Here is a 27,156-nt window from a genome sequence, read left to right as displayed (position 1 = left end):
TAAAATATGTGATCCAACTAAGATAGGAAAACTCCCCCCTCAGGTATGAACGGTCTAATTTCCCAGGTTACCAGGAAGATATAATCATAACAATGAACGTGTGTTCATGAGTGGATTTTTTTTTTTGTTTTGTTTTTTTTGGTGGCTTAGTGAATGCTGACCTTTGAAGCTTAGCTCTTTCTTGGACTGGCGTGGACAGTAGCCAGGTTTTGAATCTTTGTTGGAAAATGAACATAGGTTGAGTTGTGTTGATGCAGTTAAACTCGGGCGCTTGTCTAGACAAATGACTACCTTCATGTGCATTTGGTTTCTGGACTCTCATAGGACCTGCCTCATGAGGCGCAGAATCCGTGACCCGGGCTAAGTACTATCGTGCGTGTGGAATCATATAATCCCAGCAATAATCCACAGAGTACGTCCTCGTCTCCTCTGAGAACCTCAAACTCTGCTCAGCTTCCCTCTGCCAATATAATGTTTTCTCACAGTCCCTGGCCAGGGCCTGGAGGAGAGTAAAAGCCAAAAGAGGTTCTGCGATTCCGTTGCCCGCGATGTAAACTCACGCCAGAGTTCTGAGAGCACACTGCCACCCAGGCCACCCTGCTGGGTGAGTGTTCTCTGAGAAGGGAAGCGGACGGCTCGGTACAGGTGTAAGGGTTAGGTGGCAAACGGACGTAACTGTGCCCCAGTCCTGGGTTTAGGTTAAGGAATCTGCAACAAGGTACAGCCTCGAGGAGTCTTCTAGACCCTCCTCGGCACCCCTACCAGCTCCTTCGGGCCGACTCCTGGCCCGCTGACATGGTGTATACTCAACAAAACTTCCCTAAGCTCTTCCCGTGCAAGGAGTGCGTGGGTCCCTCTCTGCTTCTGCCAGTCCTCTGCATCTGGACCAAAGGGCCACAGAAAACGGCCCTGCGGGCCTGGGCGAGTCAGGCTCTGGCCCCTGCCTCTGCCTCTAAGCGTCCGCCCACGCCAGCCTACCAAGGAATGCTCACCTGCAGGCTTCCCCCATCACCTCCTCCGGGACTGTGGGCGCACCCCGAGTCCCAGGGCCTGGCAGCCGGGCAGTGCAGCCTCTCCTCTTCCCCGGGGTCCTCCTCGTCTGCCTTTTCTGACACCGGCACTCCTCCCGCTGCCCCTCCAGAAAGAGTGGGGAAGAGAGACCGGTGGCCAGGGCATGCCTGGTTTACATTAATGAGATACACCGAGTGTGATCCAGCCATGGAGGCAGCCCACAAAAGGAGGCGATCGCGGGCGGCCAGGAGCAGGGCTGCTCAGGTAATTGGTTTATCTATCTGGAAGCAGGGGGAGCAATCTCGGCACAGACAGACTAGCAGTAAAGTCTCTTCCTTAAGGCTATTTCCTTTGTCTTTTCAATTGCTTGCACATCCATGTGAGAGAGGGAGAGAGTGTTAAAGAGAGAGGGAGAGGGAGAAATGTTAATTTGTGAATTAATGGCTTTTCTCAGCGGAATTGTAAATTCAAATGTCACCTCACACGGTGACACCACGGCTGGTCTGCTGAAGAAGCAATGATAAGATCCCCCACCTCCCTCGGTGCCCCTCCCTCCCCAAAGATAGCTGTGGAGTGGAACATGCTACTTTTAATTTGCAATAACAACACAACAGAGGTATGCAGTAATGACTGCCTTCTTCCACCCTCCTCCTGGCTTCCTTCCCCCCAGTCCAGTTGGCTCCCCATTTCCTCCCTCCCCACCCCTCTGGTCTTCTGCAACACCACCTCACCTCACCCGGGCTGCCCCCCGCCCCACCCCAGCCCGGGCTTGATCACATGGGGGGGGGGCGGTGTGCCTTTGGAATTGAAGGTGCTGCAACCCTCTCTTCTCCTTCAATAATCAGGGAATTAATGACCCTGAAGTTAAAGTGGGGCTGATACCGAGGCCCTGCCCAGCGTTGGGAAAAAGCCTTCATTGTTTTCAAGCAGGAGGCGGGCAGCAGTGAGGGAGATTCATGGATGGAGATTGAATATGCAATTTTCTTTCACCTTGCCAAGAGCTGCCCCTGGGCTGTGCCTGGCCTAAATTTTTCCTTTTACCATCTCTGCCTTATCCGGCCCTCCCACCTCCCTTCCATTCTTTCCAGAAAATTACCTTCAAAATTGATTTCCACTTTTACAAACAAATATAATGGGAACACAGGAAAAAACTTGGGCCGTGATGAATTAGGGCTGTCAGGTGCTTCCAGGTCTCCTTTGCTTTTGTTTTACTACCCGATCCGCTCTTTGTTTTTCCAAGGGCTGGGAAAAGTACCCCCCATCCACTGAGCGCCTGACCCTCCAGGCCACCGGGGCCTCCGCCCCCGAACCCAGCGGTGGCCCATGGCGGAAGTGATCCAGGCCCCGAGACTCTGTTAGCCTCTTGGTTTCCCAGTGGAAGCCTGACCCACCTCCTCCTTCTCTGCTCCTTGGCTCTCAGGAGCCCACTCTCTGAATAGTCTCTAACCGCCACCCCCCCAGCTCTTTCCCCTGACCCCCACACCAGGTTCCCTCTGGCCCCCATACCTCTTAAAGTCCAGACCAGATGCAAACCTCCACCTCCTCTAATGTGGGCAGGATCAGTGTATACCTCGACTAGAGCAAATAAGAGACAGACAGACACTGAGAGATCCCGAAAGATAGGCAGGTAGAAGACCGAGACCCTGAGACTGGGAGACCGGGCTCCTCTTCAAGGGAGGGGCTGTGAGGTTTCTGAGAGACGACTCCCACACAGCCTGAGGGTGTCAGGGTTCCCAGCCTCAGTCTCCCCAGCCTTCGGCCCCGAGCAAACCTGGAGGCAGGCTCAGGACAGCCCATCCATTTGCCAACAGAATGCAAGGTGATGCCTACGGGGCCCTTTGGGCAAAACTCTATATGCACACCTGTGTCTTAGTACTGTGGACCCTTAACACACTCAGGCCTAGCTTCGAGCTCTCCCCGCTCACTAGTACTGGTGGAAACGCACCTGCTCGCATCTGGTCATCTCTCCAATCATCTCTCCATCTCTCCATCATCACCCGGAAGATGGCACGCCTGCCCAGTGCATGGCGTCCCACACCCCTTTTCACCCAAAGATCTCAGCACGGTAGAAAACACACCCACATTTGCATAAACCACGTAAGAAATTACATGGGGTCCATAAAACAACAAACACATGTTTCCCTAGATAAAGAAAGTTACGTGTGGAAGCAGAAATGCACAGCAATGGATGGAGGGAGGGGTGCCTCCACGTTAGAAAAGAAGGGGGTCCTAGATTTATTTAGACACATCTAAAATGCCTGCGGACGCTACGAGATGCCACGCGGCCCCCCTGGATAACCACAGAGCAAATGACTGAGCAGAGCTACACGAAGGTCCTCCCAAGTCACACAGGCGAGGCTGACATCTCTCCCCCACTGCCCTGGTCCCATCCAGGTTGGCTCATCCCAGCATTAGCTTTCCCCGCACCAAGATGAGGGAGCCTGTGCCCGAATGTTTCCTTCTGTCATGACTTTATTTCCCCTCAAAACATAAACCTGCCATTTAGGTCTTCCCCCAGAGATCCCCAACGACCCATCTTCCAAGATGGAGTTGACTCAACACTACCTCCGTGATTTTGTGTAGCCCGCTCTACAGTCCCCTGACATAAGTGCTGTTACCATCTCCATTCTACGGAGGAGACCGAGCTGATGAAGGGTAAGTGACTTGCGCAAGGCCCTAGGATTCAACCCTGGGTGTGCCTCATTCCAGAGCCCACACCCCTCCCCACCGAGCCACGCTGCCCATCCACGCCACTCCGGGGACTTCCTGCTGGGCTCCCCCTGGCATCCTCCTTCTCGCTGGGGGTCTTACAGCCTCCTCTTGCCCGAGGCCAGGGCTCCTGGACAGGGCAGGTGCTGCTCATGTTCGCAGCCTAATCCCCTCATTGGCCCCAAGTCTAACCTGAGCAATGCACTCGGGGACTTCGAGAAGGGAAACTAACTAAGGAAATAAGCCTCTTTTTTCCAGTTATAGCTTCATCCAAAGCAGAAGGGAGCTATTAAAGGCAGCGACAGGACTGAGCCGTTAGTGGCCGTGCAAACCCGTCCTGTCTGCAAACGCACAACTGCACTGGTTTGGCTCCACTCAACTGCACAATTCATTGTGCACCTAATTAATGGAATGCAAAATCACGGCCCCCTGAAATCCCACACATCAAAGGATGATACCAACACACCTCCCCGCACACAGATCAACAGACTCATACCATATGACTTCATTTGGATTTTTGGACAAGTTATGTAACTGCTCCGTGCTTCAACAACACGGATGGACAGCCATGTTTTGGGCTACGGCCGAGAGCAACTGGGTAAAGGCAAAGGTCTTTGGTTTCCCAGCCTGAAAACATCGAGAGGCTGTATCTTCCAGCCACATAAACCGGGGAATGCAACAGTCATGGAAACAGGGTCCCTCCCAAGGACCCTAATATACTCCCCCCGAATTGTAGCCAAAAAGAGGCGGAGATTTTAGCAGGGTACTAAATGGGGATCTACCTTCTCAGACTGATGGACAGCCTGTCTTCTGGGTACTTCATGACACAGCTTCCTCATCTACCCGGGCCCATCTACCTGTCCCATTCTGGGGGCTCCTGGACTCAGGTAGGTGGGGAGTGTCAAAGCTTCCTGACTAGCACATTTCTCAAAGGAAAGCCCCGGAATTTTTCCGTACTTCCAATGGCCAGGGTGTGAGAAGGCGTCTCAAGTAGGCTGACAGCCACTGTGGGTTTCCTTTCTCCCCAGAGTCACAGCTGATCGGCCCTTTACTAATATCCCCACAGATATGATTGCTGCAGATACTAATAACGCTGTCCATATTCCGAGTGCCAATGCCAATAACGCTCTGGGTATTATCACTGTGAACACCAATAACTACTGCTGAGATTGTCTCCAATAATGCCAGCACACGCCGCAGTGATTGTCCTCGCTAATGCCCACCACCGTGACATTGTTAGAGCTGAAGAATAGGCCGGACCGTACCCAGAGGCGGGAGCGGGAGTGGTTTCCTTGAGGACAGACAGGCTCACGGCTTGCCCTCGGGACATGGCACTTCTAGAAAGATGCCACAGTGTGTGGGGCCCAAGGAGAGCCAGCCTGGCAGGGAGAGTGGGGTCCTCCGGGAGGAAGATATGCCCCTCCACTCCCCCAAGGTCTAGTCCCTTGACACGGATCCCCGTTCTCATCCCAACACCCCTCAGTGCCCCAAGTCGGTTTTCTCTTAGCCCTCGGTGCTGGCCCCGTAGCTGAAGGACATACCTGGGCGTCTGCAGCCCACGCCTGAGGCTGCCTCCTGCTACCGGCCTGCCAGCTGCTGTGCTACCTTGGCCTGACTGCAGACTTGGGCTACATCATCTTGACACATAATTATCTCTCCTATTCTTAATCATCTGAGCTGCTCCCTAATGCAAACTGGGCCTGGCTGCTTGGAGGCACCCAGGGTGGGGGAGGGGGCAGGGCTGCGAAAGGTCTGTCTTTGCTCTCTCCTTTCCTTCTTCTCCCTTCCACCTGGATCTGACAGGTCAAGTGTGCACCGTGGCCTGGGGGGGTGGGTGGGGGAAGGTCAGGGAGACCTAGCCTCCCTCAAAGGTGCTGGCCTCCACCAGGGAAAGGGCAGCTCCATCTGGTTTGGGTTAGTCAAGAGAAGCAGGAGTCAAGGCCAGAGAACCATCCCCCCACGCCCCCAAAAAAAGAAATAGGGCCTCTGATACTCCTTGTACCCTGACTAGGCCCAGGAGAGAAGTGTTTAAGCAGGAAGAGGAACCTAAGAGTCCCCATTATCCTTCACCTAGGAGATACTGACTGCTTCCTGAGATGTCTCCCCACTCCCACCACGGTCACTCTGCTGGAGGATGGTCTTCCCAAACCCGGCCCTGCTCTTCTCTCTTCCTGCTCAGACACTTTCAGTGGCTACTCATGCTTGCAGAAAAAAGTCTAGACTCCTTATAGTTGGTCCGGTCTTGGCCTAGTCCCCTGTGGCCCTAGCCCATCTACTGAGCTTCCCTCCCAGCCCTTCCCTAGCGCCCTCGCAACCCTGCCAGAGCACCCTCTGGTCCTAAGGCTCCCCCACCAGACAGAATTTCACCCTGCATCGTCCCTGCACATGCCCCTCACCCATCGTTCAGGTTCCTCCTCAAAATGCGGCCCTTTCTGCCAGGTTACTCCCTCCTGACTCCGAGTTCCCATGGCCTGCGGCCCAGGCCTCCCATCACGACACAGATATCTGATGGAGCTTTCTGCTCTCTGGGGTCACGTGTTTTACACGCCCCGCTAGACTGGAAGCTCCTTAAGGACAAGAATCATATCTTGTTCTGCTTTGGGATCCTGTAGCACCAAGCCTTTCTTGCAGCTGATGCACAGGAAAAGGTTCACTGAATTGAATTGACTTGAAACAATGAATGTAATCAATTGCAGGGAGGAGAGCAGTCTGTTCTGGGCCAGTGGGGCCTGACCCCGGGTGGCCACAGCCTCATGCCAGTGCCTCCCTACTCTTGGCCTCCTCTCATGGCCCACGGGAGCCCGGGAAGCAGAGGGCATGCTTGGCCCCAACTGGGAACCAACAGGGGAGAGCACACAGGGGGTCCTGTGGCCTCCCCCGCCCTGCCTGCTGGACATCTCACACTCTAAAAAATGCAGGGGCCAGTGGTTAAAGGAGAAACCCTTGGGGCCTGAGGCAGAATCTTCCCAACCACTCGGGGTGCCAGGGCACCTGGCTAAGGCTGGAGTATGGTCAGCCCCCAGGGAGAATTAGGACTTAGGGCCTTTCGCGAGGCCTCCCCCTGCCCATCGAGGGTGGCCGCCAAAACAACCACAATGAAATTTAGTGAGTGGCAAAGGCCGTGGCAGCCAAATGGGTTTGGATATTTTGGAAGAAGGAGAAATAGAGCCAGACAAGCTGTTTCCCTGTGAAACGAGGCCATTAGGGCTTCTGGAAGGAGGCCAGCACCAGGTCATCACTGTCTTGCCAGACCTAGGCCTGTCCTGTCCCTTCCGCTGGAGGCCAGGGCTTTCACACTCTCTTTCCCCTCAGCCTGGGCCCAGGGAAGCTCAGTTTTGTTCCTTTTCTCTGTTCCTTACCCTCTAAAGCCGCCCCAATCAAGGGCTTGTCTATGCTTGGGATGGCCACATGATTTATTGCCCAAACAGGACATTTTTGAGAGAAAAAGGAGATGCTGACTGGCCAAGATGCAGAGACAAAGGGCATAAATTGGGACTGTCCAGGCTAAAGGGGTATGCAGTCCCCCTGTATGCTCATCTCTAGAGGATTCTATTTCATGGGAGATTCTCTAGACCTCCCTAGACCAGAAGGTTACTGCTTCCCCAGCAGGGACCATGAGACTGGGGCAGGAAGCAGGCTTGAGACACTGGTGTCTCCGTTTGTCTGGGCTGGTCAGCCCTGCGCCCTGGGCTCATGCATGAGAAGAGCACCAGATGGTCACCAAGGGACCCCTCACATCCCAACATTTGTAGAACACCTTCTCCCAGGCCCGTGGCCACCACTCCCTCTTCCTGTATCCTTTCCCCTCTCTTCCTCCTCTTCATTCCTCCCTCGCCTGAACTCCCTGCCTAACAGCTGGCTGCACTTGAGACATTATAGGGAACGGAAGGGAAGGGACAGAGAGGAGCCTGAGTGGTGTCTCCTCCCATAGGGAAGAAGAGTACAGAGGGCCCGTGTCCAGCTCAATGGGGGGCAGAATCCATGTGTCACAGAGAAAGGACACTGGGGTCAGCTGCACGTGACATCACGCCCCCATCTTTTGAGGGGTTGGATCAGGTAAGAATAAGGCAGATCGGCCTCTCATCCTTGGGTCAAAGACCAGCTGTCCCCCAACTTCCTGAACCCTCCCAAGGTACCTGGTTTGTGCTTCTCCCCTGGCACCCCACTGGGATATGAGGGGCAGTCCCGGTGGAAGGTGAGGCCACCAAGACTGCTGAGCAGATGGTGAAGCTGATGGCCCCACCAGCAGCCTGCCTCCCTCTCCAGGAGCCAGCAGGGCAGTAGGGGGACCTGGGCTTTGCTACTAAAACTGATCTCCCAGCAGAGCAGCTGCGAGGCCGGGCCGAAACCGGAGCCCTGAGTCCAAGGACAAAGCATGCACAGGGAAGCCAAGCCTCTTCCCTCCTCCCTACCTTCATCACGTTTCCTCTTCTCACCATTGGAGCGAGGGATCCCCAGGATCCCGTTGATAGAGTAGGATCCCACTGGATCATTGGAGGCGCTGGAAACAGGAGGGGAGGCCGTACTGGGAACTGGACGAGAGTAAGGAGGAAATGCCATCAGGATAACAGTTGTGATCACAGACCAAAGCCCCCAGGCTGGGGGCAGAGAGAAGCAGAGGGTTAAGAGGGATGGCGAGCCCATGTTCTCCTCCGCCCTCTAAACAAACCCCAGCTCGCTGCCTCTGGTCTCCTGGGCTGGCCTTTACTTATCTCCTTTCAGACGCCGTGGCTTTCTAAGATCTGTCTCTCTCTAGGAGACACAAGAATGGCCACGATATTCCCCAGGAGGGCACAGCTCCTCTCTCCCAGTTGCTTCTGGTCTTGAAATCACTTGAGAAGTTCCCAATTTCTCCCTCAGGGCACAGACTAGTGAAACCATTCACTCTGCTCAGGTACAGCCCGGCCCGATCCTCCCTCCCGGCGCACGTTGTGACACGGCCTCATGAACAGCGGCTCCTGCCAACTTCAGGAGGCCCGGGACCAGCCATTCTACTTCCTGCTGGTCAAGAGATAAGGGGACAGCTTCCAAGAGGGGCAGCAACAAAAGCATAATCACATTTCAGCCCCTTAAACTCCAGGCTTCATCTATGGCTGCAGCACCACCAAGCACCCTTGGGTCAAAGGGAAGACAATATGGGAGGGGGTTTTATCTGGTGCTCTGGTAGGCCTGGGTTGTGTCTCTGAGAGGCCATGGCCAAGGATCAGTAAACAAGGAGGCTGGAGCAGCAGAGAGTTACAGAGGGGAGGAAGGAGAGACAGATCAAGAAGAGACAGGCTAAGAGGAGAGAAGCTGTGAAGAGCGAAGCAGAGAGATGCCAACAGATCCAGAGCCACACATACAGAGAGGAGAAAAGAGAAAGGGAGAGGCAGAGAGAGGAAAGGAGAGAGAGAAGGGAGAGGAGGGGAGAAGAGAGAAAGAATTTTAAAAATTTTAAAAAGGCCGTAAGAGGGGCGCCTGGGTGGCGCAGTCGGTTAAGCGTCCGACTTCAGCCAGGTCACGATCTCGCGGTCCGTGAGTTCGAGCCCCGCGTCAGGCTCTGGGCTGATGGCTCAGAGCCTGGAGCCTGTTTCCGATTCTGTGTCTCCCTCTCTCTCTGCCCCTCCCCCGTTCATGCTCTGTCTCTCTCTGTCCCAAAAATAAATAAACGTTGAAAAAAAAAAAAATTAAAAAAAAAAAAAAAAAGGCCGTAAGAGGGTAGATAGGAAAGAAAAAGGGGCAAGTGGAGACAGAATCAGATAAAAACAAAAGATGAGGAAGGGGAAGGCAGGGAGAGAAGAAAAGCCAAAGGAAAAGCTTGATTTAGGAGACAGAGACAGAAAGACAGACAAGGCAGCTACAAGGTGATGTGCGCAAGAAGCAAAAACAGTCCTGGTGAGCTAGTCTCCTGGGGAGATCCCCACCTCTAGGAGCTCAGGGAGAGCGTGGGCTGGGGAAGGGGTCCTGGGGCCTCAGCAGGCATGCCATTTTGAAGGGAATGGGGGTGGCGTCCTGGCTCTCCTGGGTGGGCCCCCGCTTCCTCCCTTCCCTGAGCCCTCTTACCAATGGTGTGGCCAGGGGCAGTCACTCCCGTCCCAGCCCCATCCGGCGTTGGGTGGAAAGGCTGCTGAACTTTGGTCCTGATGATCCTGCAACAGCATCACGACAGCATCACACATCACGTGCCTTCTGCCTGCACCTTCTCCAGCCCAGCCCAGAGGGGCTCGCCCAAGCTCCCCAGCTCCTTCCTCATGTATCTGTTCCCTGCACCCCTGCCCTCACTGACTGCCGCGAGGCACGCACTTTCCCTCCCACTGGCTCTGCAGACCCGACCTAGTGCAGCTGGACAGAGGGAGTCTGTATTCTCTCCTGCGGTGTGCATCATCTGAATTGCAGCTTCATTTTTGGTAGCAAGGATTGGGGCAGCAGAGTGAGTGGAGCACAGCATCCTCCCCCTTTCTGGGGGTGGGGGCTGCCCTGATGGCTTGCTGTCCCGCCTTCCCTCCTCAACCACACGCAAACCTCCTCCTGGGAACAAGACTGCCTTGTCTAGAGATCGTTTTGGAGCTGCTTTTCCTATTGGGACTGTGTCAGTCTTCTAGAGTTGGAGGGGGGGGGGGAAGTGAGATTTTCCTATTTCTTGGGCTAAAAAGAAATAGCCCGGAAAGGGCTGGGTCACAGATGACCCTTTTTGTCCCAGGGAATCCAGCATAGCACATGGTCCCTTTGCCAGATGTCAGGCCCTGAACAACTTCTTCCTGAGCCCACTTACTGTCCTATCTCTGCCCAGCTTGCTGGCCCAATGGCCTGCTTTTCTGGGGTCTTACTTGGACCACAGCTTCTTTTCCAGCCTAGTTGAAAAGCCTCGCACCCACCCTGTGCACTTTAGGGGTAGAGGGCTGGATCAAACGTCCCAGGACTGGGGATAGGCCTGCTTGTCAGTGGTCTGAGAAGCCCGGGGCTCAGACGTGCAAAAGACCAATGCTGGGGCCAAGACCAAGGAATGCTCCCCTCCATCCGCTAGTCAAAATAGGTACCCTTGAGGCAATTTCTCCAATGGCATTGCTCCTCCCTGCAGAGTGGCGTGTGAGTCAAGTTCACCCACACTGACCAGGTGAGTCACAAACCATGAGCAGACTCCACTGTAACCAGGTTTAACCGAGCACCCACAGGCAATAGAGGTAAGGCACCTGCCTCACAGTGCTGGAGATGAAGTTGGGGAGGGAGCACACACACCCAAAGAACGCAAAGGAGCCCCGAGGGGCCAGGCCATAAGCGCTAGAGGGAGGCAAGGGAGGAATCCAGCCACCTTGCAGGTGGGGACTGGGAAAGAAGTCACTGAGGAGGCAGAGCTTCATGTAGACCTTCAAAGCAAGACAGGGCTGAACAGATGAAGGGGCCCAAGGCACGGAGGAGAGTGGTAAGGGCACCGGAATGCATGGCCGGGACCCTGAGTCCTGCTTCTGACCCTGCCATTAATCGGCCACCATAGCTTTGGGCTCATCATTCTACTTCTCTGGGCCTCAGAGGTACATCACTCTACGTTTCTGGACCTTTACTTTTCAGTTGTAAAGTAAAAAAAGGTTGGACTACAGGATCTCTAAGGTCTCCTCTGCAGTGAAAAAAATAACATGGTTCTAAGGTGAACAGAGAAGCCGTGGCAGAGGGGATGGGTAGGGGACATTAAAAGTAGGTGCTGGAGGAAGACAGAAGCAAAGCATGGGAGCCAAATGAGCTTTAGGGGTAAAGCCCAGACCAGCCAGCCAGGAGCAGTGGAGGTACAGGAAGAAGCAAGAGGAAATAAGGCTGAAAACTTGGAAGCGACGAAGATGATCGTGATTTTTCCATTTGCTGGTCATCTATCATGCGCCAACACTATATGCGATTTATATTACTTACATACGCTACTGTTCATTCTCCCAACAACCTCCAAAGTAGATACTATTATCCTCGTTTTTCAGATGGAAAACCAAAGCTCACAGAGGTTAAGTAGCTTAGTCAAAATCACACTGTCAGGGCAGAGTCAGAACTCAGTCTCTAGGACGTGGGCTTTTTCTGGTACTTTGTCATACTTCTCCCAACATACAGCAACCAGGTTTAGAGAATCTCAAGCCATGAGTGATTTCTAAACCAGAGGGGACACTTGCAGACAGATCCTGGTAAAGCAATATACAGGCGCAAGGTCACAGGAAAGAAAAGAAAGAGTCTGTAAGACGTCATGAAGGCAGAATGGCCGACTGGGCACCTAACAGGAGTCCAGCATGGCTCTAAGAACCTAATTCTGTGTACCTGGAAGGCTGGTGGTTTGCACCACTGTCAGGAGGAGAGACGCAGGGAGGTGGCGGGTTTTGTCTCAGACACGCAGTGTTTGAGGTGGGAGGGGGGTGTCCAGCTAGCACAGCACATGTGGATTTAAGAAACCATCAAGGAAAAAGAGCGTTGATAGGGACAAGAGGCCGAAGGAGTGGATATTGGAGGGCACTGGCTTTCACAGGCTGGGGGAAAGAACCCGACCTTGCAGAGGGGTCAGAATCGGTTACACTGGAAATGGCAGAGCAAGGATTGGGCAGTTTCACCTAAGTCGACGGAGAAAAACGTTTCCGGAAAGAGAAGATAATTCGCGGCATCGGTGACAATGCAAAGGTTGGAGGGAACTGGGAATAAGAAGAGGCACAGGTTTGGGGATTTGGGGGACAGAGGTCTCAACAAACAACTGCAGCAGGGGCCAGACAGAAAGGTTAGGGATTGAATAGGAGGAGAGGGAGGCAGTGAAAGTAGATTCCTGCCTTCGGGAGTTCGTAGAAAGGAAGAGAGAAAAATGTGGAAGCCGGTGGATGGGACTGACAGCTGAGTGGAGGGAAGGCTGGTTGGGGGAGGAAAGACTTGGGTACACTTGCAGGCCGAGGAGGGAGAACCAGAGAAGAGCTGAAGTTGCCTGACAGAATGTGGATGATGGAGAAAGCGAGACAGAACAAGGAGAGGCGCCAGGGGGAGTTGGTGAGAGATGGTGCATTTTGAGGTGGCCAAAAGCTTCGAGAAGGAGCTTTTACAGTTTTTATCTCTCAGCGAAGCAGAAGGGAAGGTCATCTCCCAAGAGTTGGGGGAATGTTTGGAGCATGATCACAATGGGAAAAGATGGGACAGTGGCTAAGGGCGATGTAGGCGGGTGTACCGGAAAAGTCTAGAAGGAGGCTGTGTATACAGCTCAGAGCAGCCGCTCCTAATTCACTGCAGCAAAAGCTTCTGGGATCTCACTGGTCCTGCCATGGGTGGCTCTGGCTTGCGGGCTGATGAGCCCTGGACTAAGGGGGCCCCAGGGCTGGGGCTGGTTGAGACAGGTAACGAGATGGCCTTGTGGGGTCTCTATCTTTGTTACCCAGAGCCTCTGACCCCTGAGGCACCAGTGCAGATTCAGCTGAGGCAGCAAGTGATAGGAAATCACTACTCCCTGACGGGGGCTTGGTGGTGCATGGGACAGGAGCTGGGCGGGATGCCTGCCGTGAGTTACTAATGCTCCTGGCGTCCATCCGTGCCCCCCAGGCAGACTTGCTAGTCCCCAGAGCTGCTCTCGGGAAATTTAAGAACTGAGATCGCGGGTCCCTGGTAGTCATCCATTGCCCCCCTGCATCCTGTACACAACCCAACAACTCGTGGGAATATCACCACAGCTTAAAAGGATAAAGTAAAGCACTGCTTTGGGTGATCGTCTGGCACTATTTCCCCCTGTTGATCTTCCTTCTCTTCAGATCTTTTTCATTCTTGGCACGGCGAGACAGCCAGACACATCCTGGCCTCCGTGGCCCCGGGCAGGCTTGGCCTTCAAGTCAAGTCTGCAGGTACGGGTCTTCGGAGGGTGCAGTGGGGGTGCTGGAGGCCATAGCTCTACTCAGGGGAGCCGAGAAGCGCTGTTTCCTGTTGCCATGGGAACACGTCAGGACGCCTGCTCATCACTTCCCTTTCTAGCATGTTCTCCTTCACAGGGATGCCCTTCCTCCTCCACCTTTCTGGCTTTGTCTGAGCCCAGCACGGGGACTTTAGGCACTTAGCAAGGGTGCGACTAGGGCAAAGGGAAGAAGGGGATGGGCTCTGGGCTCTGGGTCAGGCTCGGCTCTGTTACTTAACTGCCTGTGAAACCCTTGGCAGTCTCTTACTCCCTCATCTGTAAAATAAGATAATAATACTACCCACCTCCTAGGATTGTGGTGAGGATTAAACAGGATAACGCATGTAAGATGATTTGTATGATGCTGGGCTCAATACATGCTAATGTTGCTAATAACAATAATCACGACTAGTTGTAGCATTACTCCTATGAGTGACCGCCAGGACTGGCTGCTTTCTCTTTAGGGACTGAGCCAGGTACGGGCAGGAGGCCTCTCAGCCCAGCACGGTCCAGCCTGGCCAGTGTAGCTGCTATGGCGGCCCTGGAAAGGGCACTGAGAAGACAGGAAACACCAGTGGCAGGTGTCACAGCCTGACCCAAAAAGAGGTGAATCAGAGACACTCTCAGGAAGATACATTAGGGTCCTCTGCCCGGGGGCCCCAGGAAGGGTCCACAGACAGTATGAGCAGTAGCTTCTTCGGGACCCTGTAGATGCCAGGGAGCTGTGGTGGCGCTTCGGGGTATAGACGACAAGGGGGGAGGGGGGCGAAGCCACTCTTTCTTTGGTTAAATTCCCAGGAAGCCTCCACCTCCCACCAAGCTGGAGATCAAAACAGTTTCATCAGCTCTGTGAGTTAGAAGGAGAGCATGTAATGAGACTCCCATTAACAGTTTGTTAAACTCATGAAGAAACCGAGGAGCTCTCAACATTCCAAGAAAGCGCCGGGGACACTCTTACCCCTCCGCTGGCTCTCTTCCCTCTCTCACTTCTTCCTCCACCTCGCATTCCTGCCTCTGTGTTTCGTTCTCTGTCTTTCTCTGCCCCTCTGTCGCTCTCCCTTCTCTTTGTCCGTCTGTCTGTCTCTGGGCACCCTGTAGTCCCACTGTGGCTGTGTGAGTTTATTGATTCCCGGGAGCTGGGGGAAAGTGGGAGGCAGGGCTGGGGTGCAGGCTCAGGGATGGAAATAGAAGGCTATAAATTATTTGTGACAGGAAAGCAATAGTGGCAGAGTGCTGAGCACAAGTCCTGTGTCACTATTAGATTCCTTTTAGCCTGATGACACTGTAAAAAAGGTTAAGTGTCTGCTGAAATCGTACACCTGGGGGGCCGGGGCAGCCTGGGAGCAGAACAAGCCACTGAGAGCAGGTATATCAATTCTCCAGGCCAATAATATTCCACTCATTGATCGCCACGCAAAGTTCAAAAATCTCATTACAGCCAGGCAGACCGGGAACTTTTTACAAATCAATAGAATGATATAATGTATGTATACTTAGTACAAATGTATCTATTCATCTATCCATCCATCCACGGTCCGCCTCAGGGTTTCCAAGTTAACCTACCCATCATATTATGTTATGTTATGTATGATATTATATTGCATTGTATTATATGATAATAAATGGTGTGCAAAAACTCCCCCTGAGGTGGAGACAAGAAGAGGTCCTATTAGCATTGGGGTGACCCTAGACAGCTCACCTTGGAGAGACAGGTGGCGGCATTTCCGGGACTGGGCCGGTCAGGATTTCTAGGAGCAGTGCTCCCTTAGCAGGAGCTCCAGTAATGAAAGCCATTGTCTATTGAGGGTTTACCATGTGTTAGGCAGTGTTCTGTGTGCCCCAAACAAATAGTTTACCTAATCCTCACAATAGCCCATTTTGTAGATGTGGCATATTGTCATTTACCCAAGGTCACCCGTTTACTTAGTGGCAAGTCTGGGGACTGAACTCAAGTAGACTAAATGCAGGGCCCATACCCATAACCACCAAACTCTCCTGCCTCCAGAAAAGAGAGACCCTAAAGCCCAGAATCCAAACTCCTGGATTCTATTTCCAGTCTCTGCTGTTGTGTTCTGAGAAACCAAGGGTAAGGGGCTCCCTGAGCTTCAGTATTCCCTGCTCTAAAACGGGAGTAGTAACACCTACTAGAAGCAGCTGCTGACAATGTGATATATACACATGATCTACAAGCCTGTCCCCATCACGTCCCGTTCAGCTGCCTAGAACAGACTGCTTTCCCTACACTGGAATTACTTCCTAGTAGAATGGCCTCCTGGCCTTCAGCCTGGCCCCAGGCCTGGTCATATTACTGGTTTGCTGAAATGGTTTTTTAGCGCAAGAAGTCCTAGGTACCCACACACACGTGCCATATACATGTAAAAATCAGTTGAAATTGCCCTAGGGTGGTAGACTGCTCACTTCACAGTTTTTGCAGAAAACACTTCACTCTTCACAGAGGGAAAGTCTTTCCTGATTTGGTAAACCAAGGGAACTCCAGGGAATGTCTCAGACTAGCTGACCCCACGGCCCACTGAGCCAGGCGAGCGGTGGGAGGGGCCCCTGCCAGAGCTTTGGGCTGCCTGGCTATGGCAGGCCGGGTCACTCCAAAGGACACAATGATTTTTGCTTCAGCAAAGGATATTTTGCCCAGTGATTGCACGTAATCGCTTCAACACAGGCCCTTGAGAAAGCCTCTATCAGGTACGTGTCCCTGGCTCAGCCCTGAGTCAAACTGGACCAGTGCAAACAGCTGGAGACTTTTCACAGCAGAACCTCGAGTTAGGGATCACAGATTCTCCAGGAAGATTTCACCTCTCCTAAAAATGGTTCCTACCTCCCCCTACTCCGGGGGAGTAAAGGACTAGAATTTCCCCTCTGTACATCCCAGGAACTAAAACCCTAAATTTACCACTTCCTCCTCGCAGAGGACACAGCATCCATCCAATCTGCCCTCCCCAGTGGCAGCCCGGAAGCGCTTTCTTTGTGTGAACTCTGTCGTCCCAGGTTCCAGCTTTGCAATTTGTGCAGCTTAGAGTTGCCTGCCCGCGCCCACTCACATGCCCTACAGGTTTGGGTTTGGACAACTAACCATAGGTCGGGCAGGGTCTGTGCAGGAGAACGGCCGCTGGTGAGGAGAAGGTATGGGCAGGACCTTCCATTCTGGCCATAGCATGGCGGAGCTGGCATGCACAGCTTCCGAGGTTAACAGGGGTTCCCCTACATGCGTCAAGAGCTTCTGCCTCTTTGGTTGCTTCTCAGAAGTCACGACTGAGCTCCAATGAATGAAAAGTTTGCAGAAGAGTTTCCTCAAACCAGTGTCCTTGAACGACCTGCGTTTAGAATCCCCTGGACTCGTGCTAAAATGCGATCCCTGAGGACCACCCCACACCTCCTGATTAGAGTTTCTGATGGTGGTAGGGCCCAGAAATCTGGATGTAAGCAAATTCTCTAGACTACTCTTAGACTCTATAGTATTTGAGAGGACTAGCTTAAGCCAGAGGGGGAAGAAACCATCCTTGTGGTTATAGAGGGGAGCCTTGAGAGGGTTGAGAGAAAGTCTTAGTGGCTCAGAAGGTTCCTTACTCATTTCTATCAATTGACATCTCTCTCCATCTGCTGATCCTGACTTCTAACTGGCCCAGTAACCAAAATTCAAGAAGCTACCGGTTCCTCTGTGGAAACTGAACTACAGGTTAAAAATAAAAATAATTTGCAGATAGTTTTTTGTGCATTCCAGGGCGATAGATTCCCACTGGGTTCCTTAGATATCACCTTAGCTATTATTTCTTTAGGTATTCTGCATCACCTTAGCCTTCTAAGACTGGCACTAAGGGCGATAATCCTTCCACCACGTGTCCCTGGGAGCCCAGGCCAGATACCATTTACCAGGCTAGATGGGCCATGGGGCTGGCCCAAGGGGGCAATAGTGATGGTTTATATGATGGATGGTAAGCATATGGATTGATTTAACTTCAAGATATGCATAGGTTTAAAAATTAAGGGGCAATGTGTTTAACTAACCATTTGGAAACCAGTCTGCAGTGCATGCCAAGCCCAGAGCGTGACCAGACTAGCTCCTCTCGCCACCGGCCTGCCCTCATCTGTCAGGGCTTCTGGGCTAGAACTGGGGACCACCAGCTGTCCAGCCCGCGGTCCTGCTCGGGAAGGTCCAGAGGCTAGAAGACTGCCTCGTATCCTGATAGGATGGTGGAAGGGGTGCTGTGTAGACTCACTGCTGGGACCAAGTCCTGCCCGTCCAAACTTCGTGTCCCTCCCTGGCATGCCCACCTCCCTGGGTGAGCGGAAGGAAGCATGGAGGAAGTGCCCTGAGTGGCAGCAGAGGTGGGACCTGACCTCTGTGCCCCTAGCCCCTCTACCTCTTACCTAGTTACTTCAGTATTCAAAAACAACCCATTAGTCTGCCTGCTGAAAGAATAGGATGTGGCTAAGCCCCGCAACTACGTTCTGTTACCAACGGAATTCACTCAAAATTCCTTAGCCTGGCCTTCAAAATCTTCCCCAGTTTGGCTCCACCCTGGCTTTCCAATCTATTCTGCCCTGTACCCCTCTTCCCCTCAGGGTCTAGCACAGAGCTGAAAGCTTGTTTTCTTGCTTATTCAGTTCACCCTGAGTCCTCCCCTGGACTCTGAACTCTACAAGGACAGATGTCATGCCCATTTTTCTCACTATTGTATTTTCAGCACCTAGTAACAGGGCCTGGCATGATGTCAGTATTTACATATATTTTTTAAAGCTTTTTTCAATGTTTATTTATTTTTGAGAGAGAGAGAGAGAGAGAGCAAGTTGGGGCGGGGCAGAGAGAGGGGGACACACAGAATCTGAAGCAGGCTCCAGGCTCGGAGCGGTTAGCACAGAGCCCGACTTGGGGCTCGAACTCATGAACCATGAAATCATGACCTGAGCCGAAGTCCGAAGCTTAACTGACTGAGCCACCCAGGGCGCCCCCATGATGTCAGTATTTCAAAACTATTTGCAGAATTTTAAAAATTTTTTGAAGAAAAAAACTATTTGCTGGAAAACAACTGAACGTTAGTATTAATAATAAGGATGACACCTTAAGGGATATAGTGAGCTAATATATGCTCACTATGTACCAGGCACTGTGCTAAGCACTTTAGGTGGATTGTTTAATTTATTCCAACTTCTTACAAAGATTATTATCCCTATTCTACAGACATGGAAGCTGAGGCTCAGAGAAGTTAAGTCACTTGCCCAAGCGCACACAGCTGGTAAGTAGCAGAGCCAGGATTTAGACCTGGGAGCTTGACTCCAGAACCCACGCTGCCAACCACTGGGTAGAATAACTCATATCAAGAACAGATGGTAGAATCTATGAGAGGCTGGCCCTGAATAGAAGAGCTGCATATAATAACGGCAAAAGAAGTAACTAAAATTTATTTCATATTCACTAACTGACAGGCATTGTGACAAGCGCATTTTCTCATTCAAATCTGAACTACAACTCTGTCAAATACGCCTGTTGTCTCTTACACCAACGCGACAACAAGGAGGCTGAGCAATTCGCCTAAGGTCACGTGCTGAACAGCACTGGAGCCAGACTTTGGGTACAGGCCTGCGACTCCAGTGTGTATAGGCTGAACCATCTTACCTCTCCTGGAAGTTTCTACATTAATAGCTATCTGTGTTTATTAACTATTTGGGCATGAACAAATTTCCCCTACAGTCTTCTCGCCTCTGCGATCTGGACAACTGAGCAAATGTATGTGGAGACAATAAACAGAAATTGCATACAGCAGTGATTCCAAACATGCTTAACCTCTCCCCTGTATTTGATGAGCAGCACGTCCGTGTAACAAACGAACCACAATTTTAGGTTAAGTGGCTATGGTTTCAGTATTTTATATGCACTGGTAGGTTTGGGTGTAGAGTTTCCAAATTCTCTGCATCCATCTCTTTATCTATCTCTCGAGTTTTCAAATCATGTACATGATCGCGTGGCGAAACCGCACACAGAAGTGTTTCTCGGTTTCTATGTTTCTAGAAACTACTTCCATGATTAGTGTATCTTTATATTCATGTCTGCTCTGATGCATTGATCCAAGATTTATAATACTGGATATATTTATCAAAACCTACTTCATGAATTTCTGCCCCAGTTACGCCTATTTCTGTCAAACATGTAAGCCACAGTCACACTTATCACTGATCCCTTCCCAGGGTGTCTAGATTCTCACATCACAACTGTGTTTTTATATTGGTCCGTGAACCAGTATTGATGTGCATAAATGTGCACTTGTACACCTGTGTATCTTTCTGTCTATGGCTAGGATGGGGTGCAGGGGATGTGGAAATGAGAGAATTATTAAATGCCAAGTAGATGTGCAATAAATTCCATTGATTTTATAAACTCCAACTTGTCTTCAGTCTCCTTCCATTCTTTATCCTGGGGGCATTGCAACAAAAACCTATTTTAAATACCTTTACGTCCCCCCCTCCCCCTCCCCAAAAAAGTGTCAATATTTTATTTGGATTTTTAACTTCGCTCCATAACAGTTGTTTGACCTCCTGACTCGTGCGAGTCACATAAATTCTGGGACTTTATTCAGGAGCCATGTTCCTGCTATTGAATAAGCAATTTGGGAGGGTGAATTAATGACTTGTGCTGTTGCTGGAAAGTCCCTGAAGAAATATTAAAATTGCTTGCAGACTGAATCGATACTCAGTGAACACCCAGCAAGAGGGCTTCGGCTCTGGAATGGCCACGGAAGGCAGGGCTTGGTGGAGGAAGGGGAATCCCGCACCCAGCCTGGTGAGCCCCCTCCCAGGCCTCCCCCACCTTTCCCTCCCTCCCCGGAGCTCTGTCGTTCTCAGTAACAGCAAAGTCTTATTAAACCCCAACCAGGACAGAGCGGGGTTCGTCCTGTCTCAGGAAGCAGGCTCAGGGGACAGTTTATTCTCTTACTAGCAACCAGGGCCCGGAGGCCTTATTGAAGGTGATGGTCTGGACACATCCACCTGCTGGAGAAACCGGATGGTGCTGCTGCTTTCTGGCAGGCTGCGTTGAGCTTGGGGGTCAAGAGCACGCTGAGCTTGGGGAGGCTACACCGGTTTCTGCTGGGTGTGCAGAAGGGCCGGGTGCTGTGCTTCCCGGTCCACTGCTGTGTCTGTCTGACTCGCGTTTACTATTGCTCTGGTGGCCGCATGGTTTCAGCCTTTGCGTGTGGGTGCGCCTGTGGGATGCAGGGTTTGAATTGTGTTGGGTGTACGTTGTAACGCATTGTGGCCGGACGCATTCCTGCAGCCGGCGTGAGGTTTGTTACTTGGTGTTTTGTGATATGACATTGAGGTGACTGCACTTTGTGTAACACTGAGCTGGAGGAATTTGAGTATTGTTTAGCAGCAATGTCTGCGTCTCAGCTTTGAATTATTGTGTTCGTTGATCATATCAGCATCTTTTTTTTTTTTTGTAATGTACGTCTCAGAGATTAGGTTAATGGGTGTCTCCTTGGTGATGTGGGTTGAGTAATGATGTTGGATCTGGGTGGTGCTGTACGATTCGGTAATTGCTTTCTCGGTGTGGTGGCGGGAGGTGGGCGAGAGGGCCCATCCTTTAGCTTTTTTAGCTTACTTCGACCTGGTCATTTGCACTGCTGCTTTCCAGAAGGAAGATTCTAGAGATGAGGGACAGATCTCTTCTTGATGACCAGAAGCACGGCTCTGTTCTGTTGGAAGCACACTGCCCCTGATCCGTGGGACACTTCTGACCTGACCACACTGACACAGGTCCTGGGGCCACCCTCCCTACATCTGCCTCATGTGGAAAGTTAAGCCTCCAAGCCTGTGTAGAGGAGGATAGATGGGAGTAAACTCCCCGATTCCAAGGAACATGAACCCAAGTCCAACAGGAATTCTAGTTCCCCAGTCCCCTCCTCTCTGGGATTCTGGCCATCAGCACCTTCTTCCTTCCCAGCATCCCCAGATGATGCGGCTCAGCAGCGGCCTGCACTCACCAGGCCGCAGACGCATGCACACACACACACACACACACACACACACACACCATGGAAGAGTACAGCAACACCTACTAGGCATAACTTTCTACTAGGGTTCAGGGTCTTTGTTCTGAGCTTGTCAGGAAATGTGGAACTACATCGCTGGGTGTGAGGCTGCGAGATATACAGAGCCCTGCAAGAGACTGCAGACACCTGCCCTTCCTCTGACGGCGAAGGCCATCTGAAGGGTGGAGTGCTGGATGAACACATAGGTTTTAGAGCCAGTACCGCCTGGGTTCAAATCCTAGTTCTGCTGCTTAGCCTTGTGACCTGAGTAACTTACTTAACGTCACTAAACTCCAGTTACCTCATCTATAAACAATCCTATAAAGCCCTATGGGGTTGTTTACGAGGCTTAAATCAATTAATACATGCAACATGCTTATAATGATTTCTACTACAGTAAGCACTTGTTAGCTACTATTATTATGAACACAAGGGCTTACCAAGTAAAGCGGCCATAGATTGGCCTCTGCATGTGTACAAGCGTGTACACACGTGTGCTAACATACCTAAAACCCCAAGATGAGTAAAGCTGTGTGTGATCTAAGTGGAGAAGTGTAAAAACTTCAGTCAGGTAGTGTGGAGGCAGGGGGTAGCTCCCTCCTCTGCCTTCCGGTCCCTTTGGACAGCGGCAGGGGCTGGGCGATGACAGATTTCGCCACTGCCTGTCTCCATACAGAGGGCTGCATCCAGCCCCGCAAGGATGAATAGGCAGAAAGGAAGGTGGTGGCCCTTAGGCATTTTACACTTATGAAAAAAATTCAAGGATAATTGAGTCCTCAGGGTTCAAATTTAGCTCATTTAAAATATTTGCTTTCTAATTTTAAAAGTCAGAACCTTTGCCAGCCAATAGGTATAAATAAGGGATAGTGAAATCCAGGTGTCAAATTGGGAAATAAGGAAGGGGTAAGAAGGAAATCAGATCAGTGAATATTAAGGCAGTTGCGTGTGGATCTTATGAAAGTCCATTGAGCTGAACTTGGTTACCCACCCAGACCAAAGGGGCCGGGAAAACTACAGGCAAGAATGGGATTGGGCCTTGGCCTCATTCCACGGGCCTTTCCATAGAGGTGGGGAGACAGAACACATCATCGGGGGTTTGGAGAACTTTGGTTTTCACCTTTGTTCTTATTGAGTGTAGGGTAAAAAGAATCTGTAGTTGTCGTTACTTGGAGCCATTGCTCAATGTGTTCATACATCAAGCCCAAAGTAAAATTTTCTCCTAAATTTACTTCTTAATATCTTTTAGCCCTTAGCAGTGAAAATAACTGCCGTGATTATCAACCTCCTATGGTTCCCTGGAACATCCAGATATGTGGGACAATAGTAGACAGATCAGTTTGAACTTGTCAAATATTTGCTTACTTCCCCCTCACCTCTCTCTTTATCCTTTATCTTGTCTCTACTTTCTCTCCTCTCTTTCCTTACTCTTCCTGTTTACCTCCCTCCTCTTCCCTCTATGACATTTAAGAATCAGAGGAACCCTTCAAACCCATCAAATAAGGATTTTTTTTCCACTACCGTTTCATTTTATCTTAAAAAAACCCTATAAAATGCAAAGCACCACAACCCATGAAAATGCCATGAAGCCCAGAAAATGCCAACCTTCAACTCCTCAAGCAATAGTAAGCTCATTCCAGAGAAAGAGTGTGCAGGCATACGAAGTTTACACACACACACACACACACACACACACACACACACACACACACAGGCTGGGCTCTCCAACAACGTGGACAAAGGGGGCAATTATCTGACTAATTCTGTTCAGTGCTCAGATAAGTGACTCAGAGCGCTTTTTCCCTGCACACACATAGAACAGGCCCTTTCCTCAATCCAGCTGGGCCCAGAGAGCACCATAATTCTCACCAGCATTCATGATACACATTTCTGTTCACAGAATATCCTTTCAACTCGAGCTTTTTATTTAAAAGAGTTCACTGTGCACACACAGGCCAGAACTCACACACATTGACACAGACACATCGCAAGAAATGTACACTCGATGGCTACGGCTGCCACAATAATAACTAACATTTATTGAGCACTTGCTTCGTGCCAGGTGCAATGCTAAGCAGGTTTATGTGGATGAACTCACATAACACTCACAAGCACCTATGACAGAACTGTGTGGTTATCTCCGTGCTAGAGGGGTGGAGAGGCTGAGGTCCAGGGAGGAGATGAGATTGACCTGTAACCACGCAGCCAGTGAGCAGGGAAGCTTGCTTCAAACTCCAGAAATCTCTCCTAGAGCCCATTCTCTTACTTTTTCTGGGTTACAAAGGTTTGTGTGCATTGCTTGGTATATGGCAGGTGCTTAGCAAAGGTTTTCCGGATGGACAAATGAAAGTATAAATGAGTGAAAGGCCATGTCTACTAAGCACCCGATACTCCCCTTTAAGGTGGCAAAAAGGATCCCCTTATGGAAGCCAGACCTACCAGACAGTTTACCCTTATTTGGACAAAGCGATTTGCCCTCCCAACCAACCTTCCGGGTCCATCAGCTGTACTTGTCCAGACACTAAGCGCTCTAAGTACCAGCTCTCCACCTGACTTTCGGGTCAAGACCAGCCTCTTTTTAAACCAGAAGCCAGACCCAAGTGCATCAAAGATGCTTTCTAACCACAACGCTTTGTCGCCTACAATACTTCCCTCTGGAAACAGGTGTTCTCCAGTGAAATGCAACACCAGTGGAATGAAAACGAGTGTTGATGCTGCGCCTGGATAAAAACTAAGAAATTTGATCAGTGATGTCTCTAAATCACCAGATATTTGGCATCCTATTGACAACCCTTATAGACGATTGACTAAAGCTTTGATTTTCATTCAGATGTTTGGGAGTTGTCACATTTACCTGTTTGTCAGCAAGTGCTCATACGTTTCTAAGAGACATAAGTGAACACCAAAAAGGACAAGAACAACCCAGAATAAAACAGACTAAAGGGAACAGGGGTAGCAAGCTATTTAACAAAACTGGTCAATCAGACTCCATCTTGGAGATCCGTTAGAACGTGGATCCAGTTCACAAGAGCCTCATGTACTCAGAGACCTTTAAAAACGTCCTAAGGCTGTGTCCTGGACCGTCTGCAGAACCGGACCAGTCAGATCCCTGCACGGCGGAGCTAATGAATCAGTCCCCTTGTCCGGCAGGGAGAGACCACGTTGCGGCCACATCCAGCCTCTTGGTGCTGACATGGCCCCATCCACTCTCTGGATGCCTGCATGCCCGGGTGCAGAGTATCTCTGTGTGTTGTCAGTCCAAGCTGTAGATTTTGCAACGCTTGGTGTAAATCTGGTTTGTGACTTTGTGCACGTACCCCTACTTGTGATTTAGTGCTCTGCCTTTTATCATCTCTCTACTTCCATTTTCTTTCCCTCTCTACTTTTTAATGCCGTTTACAACTTCCTTATCCATGGAGCAGCACAGCGATCTTTCAGTGTCGCTACTGATCTACCCACACGATTTTCCTTACCCGTGTTTTCTCTCCACTTGACTTAATTTATGTTTTAGTAAATAGGAACTTTAGATCGCTCCATTCAACAGTATTTAGGGTTACTGCTTTTTATCAAAGGCATCGTGGCACTAAAGGACTCCCTGCAAGGGACATTTGTTTATGCTTATGAGCGACTGGCTCTCCCTACACACGACAAGGCTGCGTGCGGGCGGGCGTGCCTGCACAGCGTCCTCGGTTCTATGCTCCACTGCCCTGTGTCAATGCCGTTTGGCACCGGCAGGAAGAGATCAGTGAAATCGCGATGTGGACAGCAGCCCACCCTCAAGGTGCTGCAGATAAATCCAGGCCCAGGGCCTTCCCTGCTGATGACCACTGAGTTCTTTTAGGAGGAGGCCCACATATGCCTGGCAGGGCTGATTCCTCCAAATTCTCCCTCCCGCGTACACCCTTCATCCCAGAGCTGCAGAAGAGGCTTGCGATGACATTATTCCCAAGCAAGATTTTCGGGATCTCTTCTCGTAGAGGTGTGAGTTCGAAGTGGTGGGGTGGGGGTGGGGGTGGGGCCAGGGCAATGCCTTCCTATATTTCTGGGTCATCTGTTGCCTTTTTCTCCCTCTCTTCAAATCTTTCCACACTTCCTCATTGCTAATTCTATTTGACCTTGAACTCTGTCCTCTCCCTTCACACCAGAATGCGTCCCAAGGGGGACAGCACTTCCAAAGAAGCAGTTACCTGGCCGGACAGGCCTGGAGACCAGTAGCCAGAGGGGCCAGCCCATCACTCCACTCCTGGAAATAAATCCCATTGTATTTGCATTTTAATTTTCCACATAAACAAAGGCCCAGAGTACTCGCTTGGGCAGCATCACTGGACGAATTTAATTAGAAATGAAAAGTTTATAGGGCCCTCTTTAATGCGATTAATGCTCAGTTAACATTTATCACATTCGTATGCTGGAATCGCCTTTTCTAAGCAGCCACTGGCCATGAAATGAATTTCTCTCAACTTTTTTTGTACCCACCCTGGGAGGTCATCTCCTAAGGAATCTCCAGGCTGCCTCCCTGGGTCCAGGAACTACCTAATCCTCAGAGCTAAGTTAAGGGAAGGGTTGGGAGGGGGAAGAGGCGAATGCATATGTGCTGGGGCTGGAGGGCAGGGGGCATAAGAGTGAGGGCTGGACACTATTTCTAGGAGGACCTGGACCAAACCAGGCCTGTACCTCTGAAAAGAGCTGAGTGCTCAGCCCAGCAGACCAGCCGAAAGGCTTCAGAGCCTCTTCTCCAATAAAAAAAAAAAAATGACCTCCCTTCCCAACACACATACTCAGTCCATTTCTGTGGCCCCCAAACCAGGCTTTAGTTGGAGCTGACCGGTGTCGGTCACCTCCGCTTCTCACTGCTCCTGTCTTAGGCCGTCTCTCTTCTACCCCTTTTTCCTCTTTGGTCAGGGCCTCCCCCGCCCAGACCCATGGTGACGGGGAAAGGAACCTGAGTCTTGACCCCAAGGGATACTTCATTTGCTCTGGCTCTGCCAGAGGCCAGACAGTCACAGTCTGTGGGAAGGCCGCCTGCCCTGGTGTCAGCTCCCTAGAGAAGCCGAGCGGAGTGGGGGAACATGAAACCTCTATTGGTCCCCAGAGCATGGATGGCCTTCCTTATCTTATCACATTCTCTTCCCTCTTCAATTAGAGTCTACTGAGATTGGCTTCCTAACCCAAACCAGCTAACCCGAGGACAAGGAGAGAGAGGAAGGAAAAAGGTAAGGGATAGGGGGAGGGAGGGGAGGTCTCCTCTCTGCAGATGAAAAAAGGAGATAAATCGCTTGACCTGTGTCCTTACCTAGATGCACACCCGCCTCGAGGAGCTCAACAGACGCAAACCATGCACCGCGACTGTGTTCCCGGTAGCGACCTGGCCCTCGCACACCACTCTACACCCTCACGTCTAGCAGAGAACACGCACATGTGCCCGGGTTCAGACTAAGTGTGTCCGGACCCTGCGGACCTGACCGGAAACCCCACTCCTCAGCCTAGCGGGAGCTCTACCGTCCATTCAACTCACACTTGCCAGGTAACGCTTGCTAA

General features: G+C 51.2%; 1 protein-coding gene across 6 annotated transcripts in view; it reads right to left on the bottom strand.

The window, feature by feature from the left end:
* PAX2 (paired box 2) overlaps positions 1-27,156 on the bottom strand; it is a 77,284-nt gene that overhangs the window by 36,648 nt on the left and 13,480 nt on the right. For 4 of the 6 annotated variants that reach the window (XM_047072684.1, XM_047072679.1, XM_047072682.1 and 1 more), the window contains exons 4-5: positions 9,763-9,848; positions 8,133-8,252 (exon numbers count right to left, since the gene is read on the bottom strand). In XM_047072684.1, the coding sequence (XP_046928640.1) occupies positions 8,133-8,252; positions 9,763-9,848 (206 nt within the window). Of the gene's footprint in view, positions 1-2,517; positions 2,587-8,132; positions 8,253-9,762; positions 9,849-27,156 lie in introns of all 6 variants that reach the window. The other 2 variants (XM_047072683.1, XM_047072678.1) reach the window with 1 other exon arrangement.

Source organism: Lynx rufus, unplaced genomic scaffold (assembly GCF_022079265.1).
Source record: "Lynx rufus isolate CCGP_SWC_20201006 ecotype Redwood Valley unplaced genomic scaffold, mLynRuf1.p SCAF_11, whole genome shotgun sequence".
NCBI lineage: Eukaryota > Metazoa > Chordata > Mammalia > Carnivora > Felidae > Lynx > Lynx rufus.
Note: the sequence above shows the minus strand (reverse complement) of the source record. Positions and strands in the feature narration are given on the sequence as shown.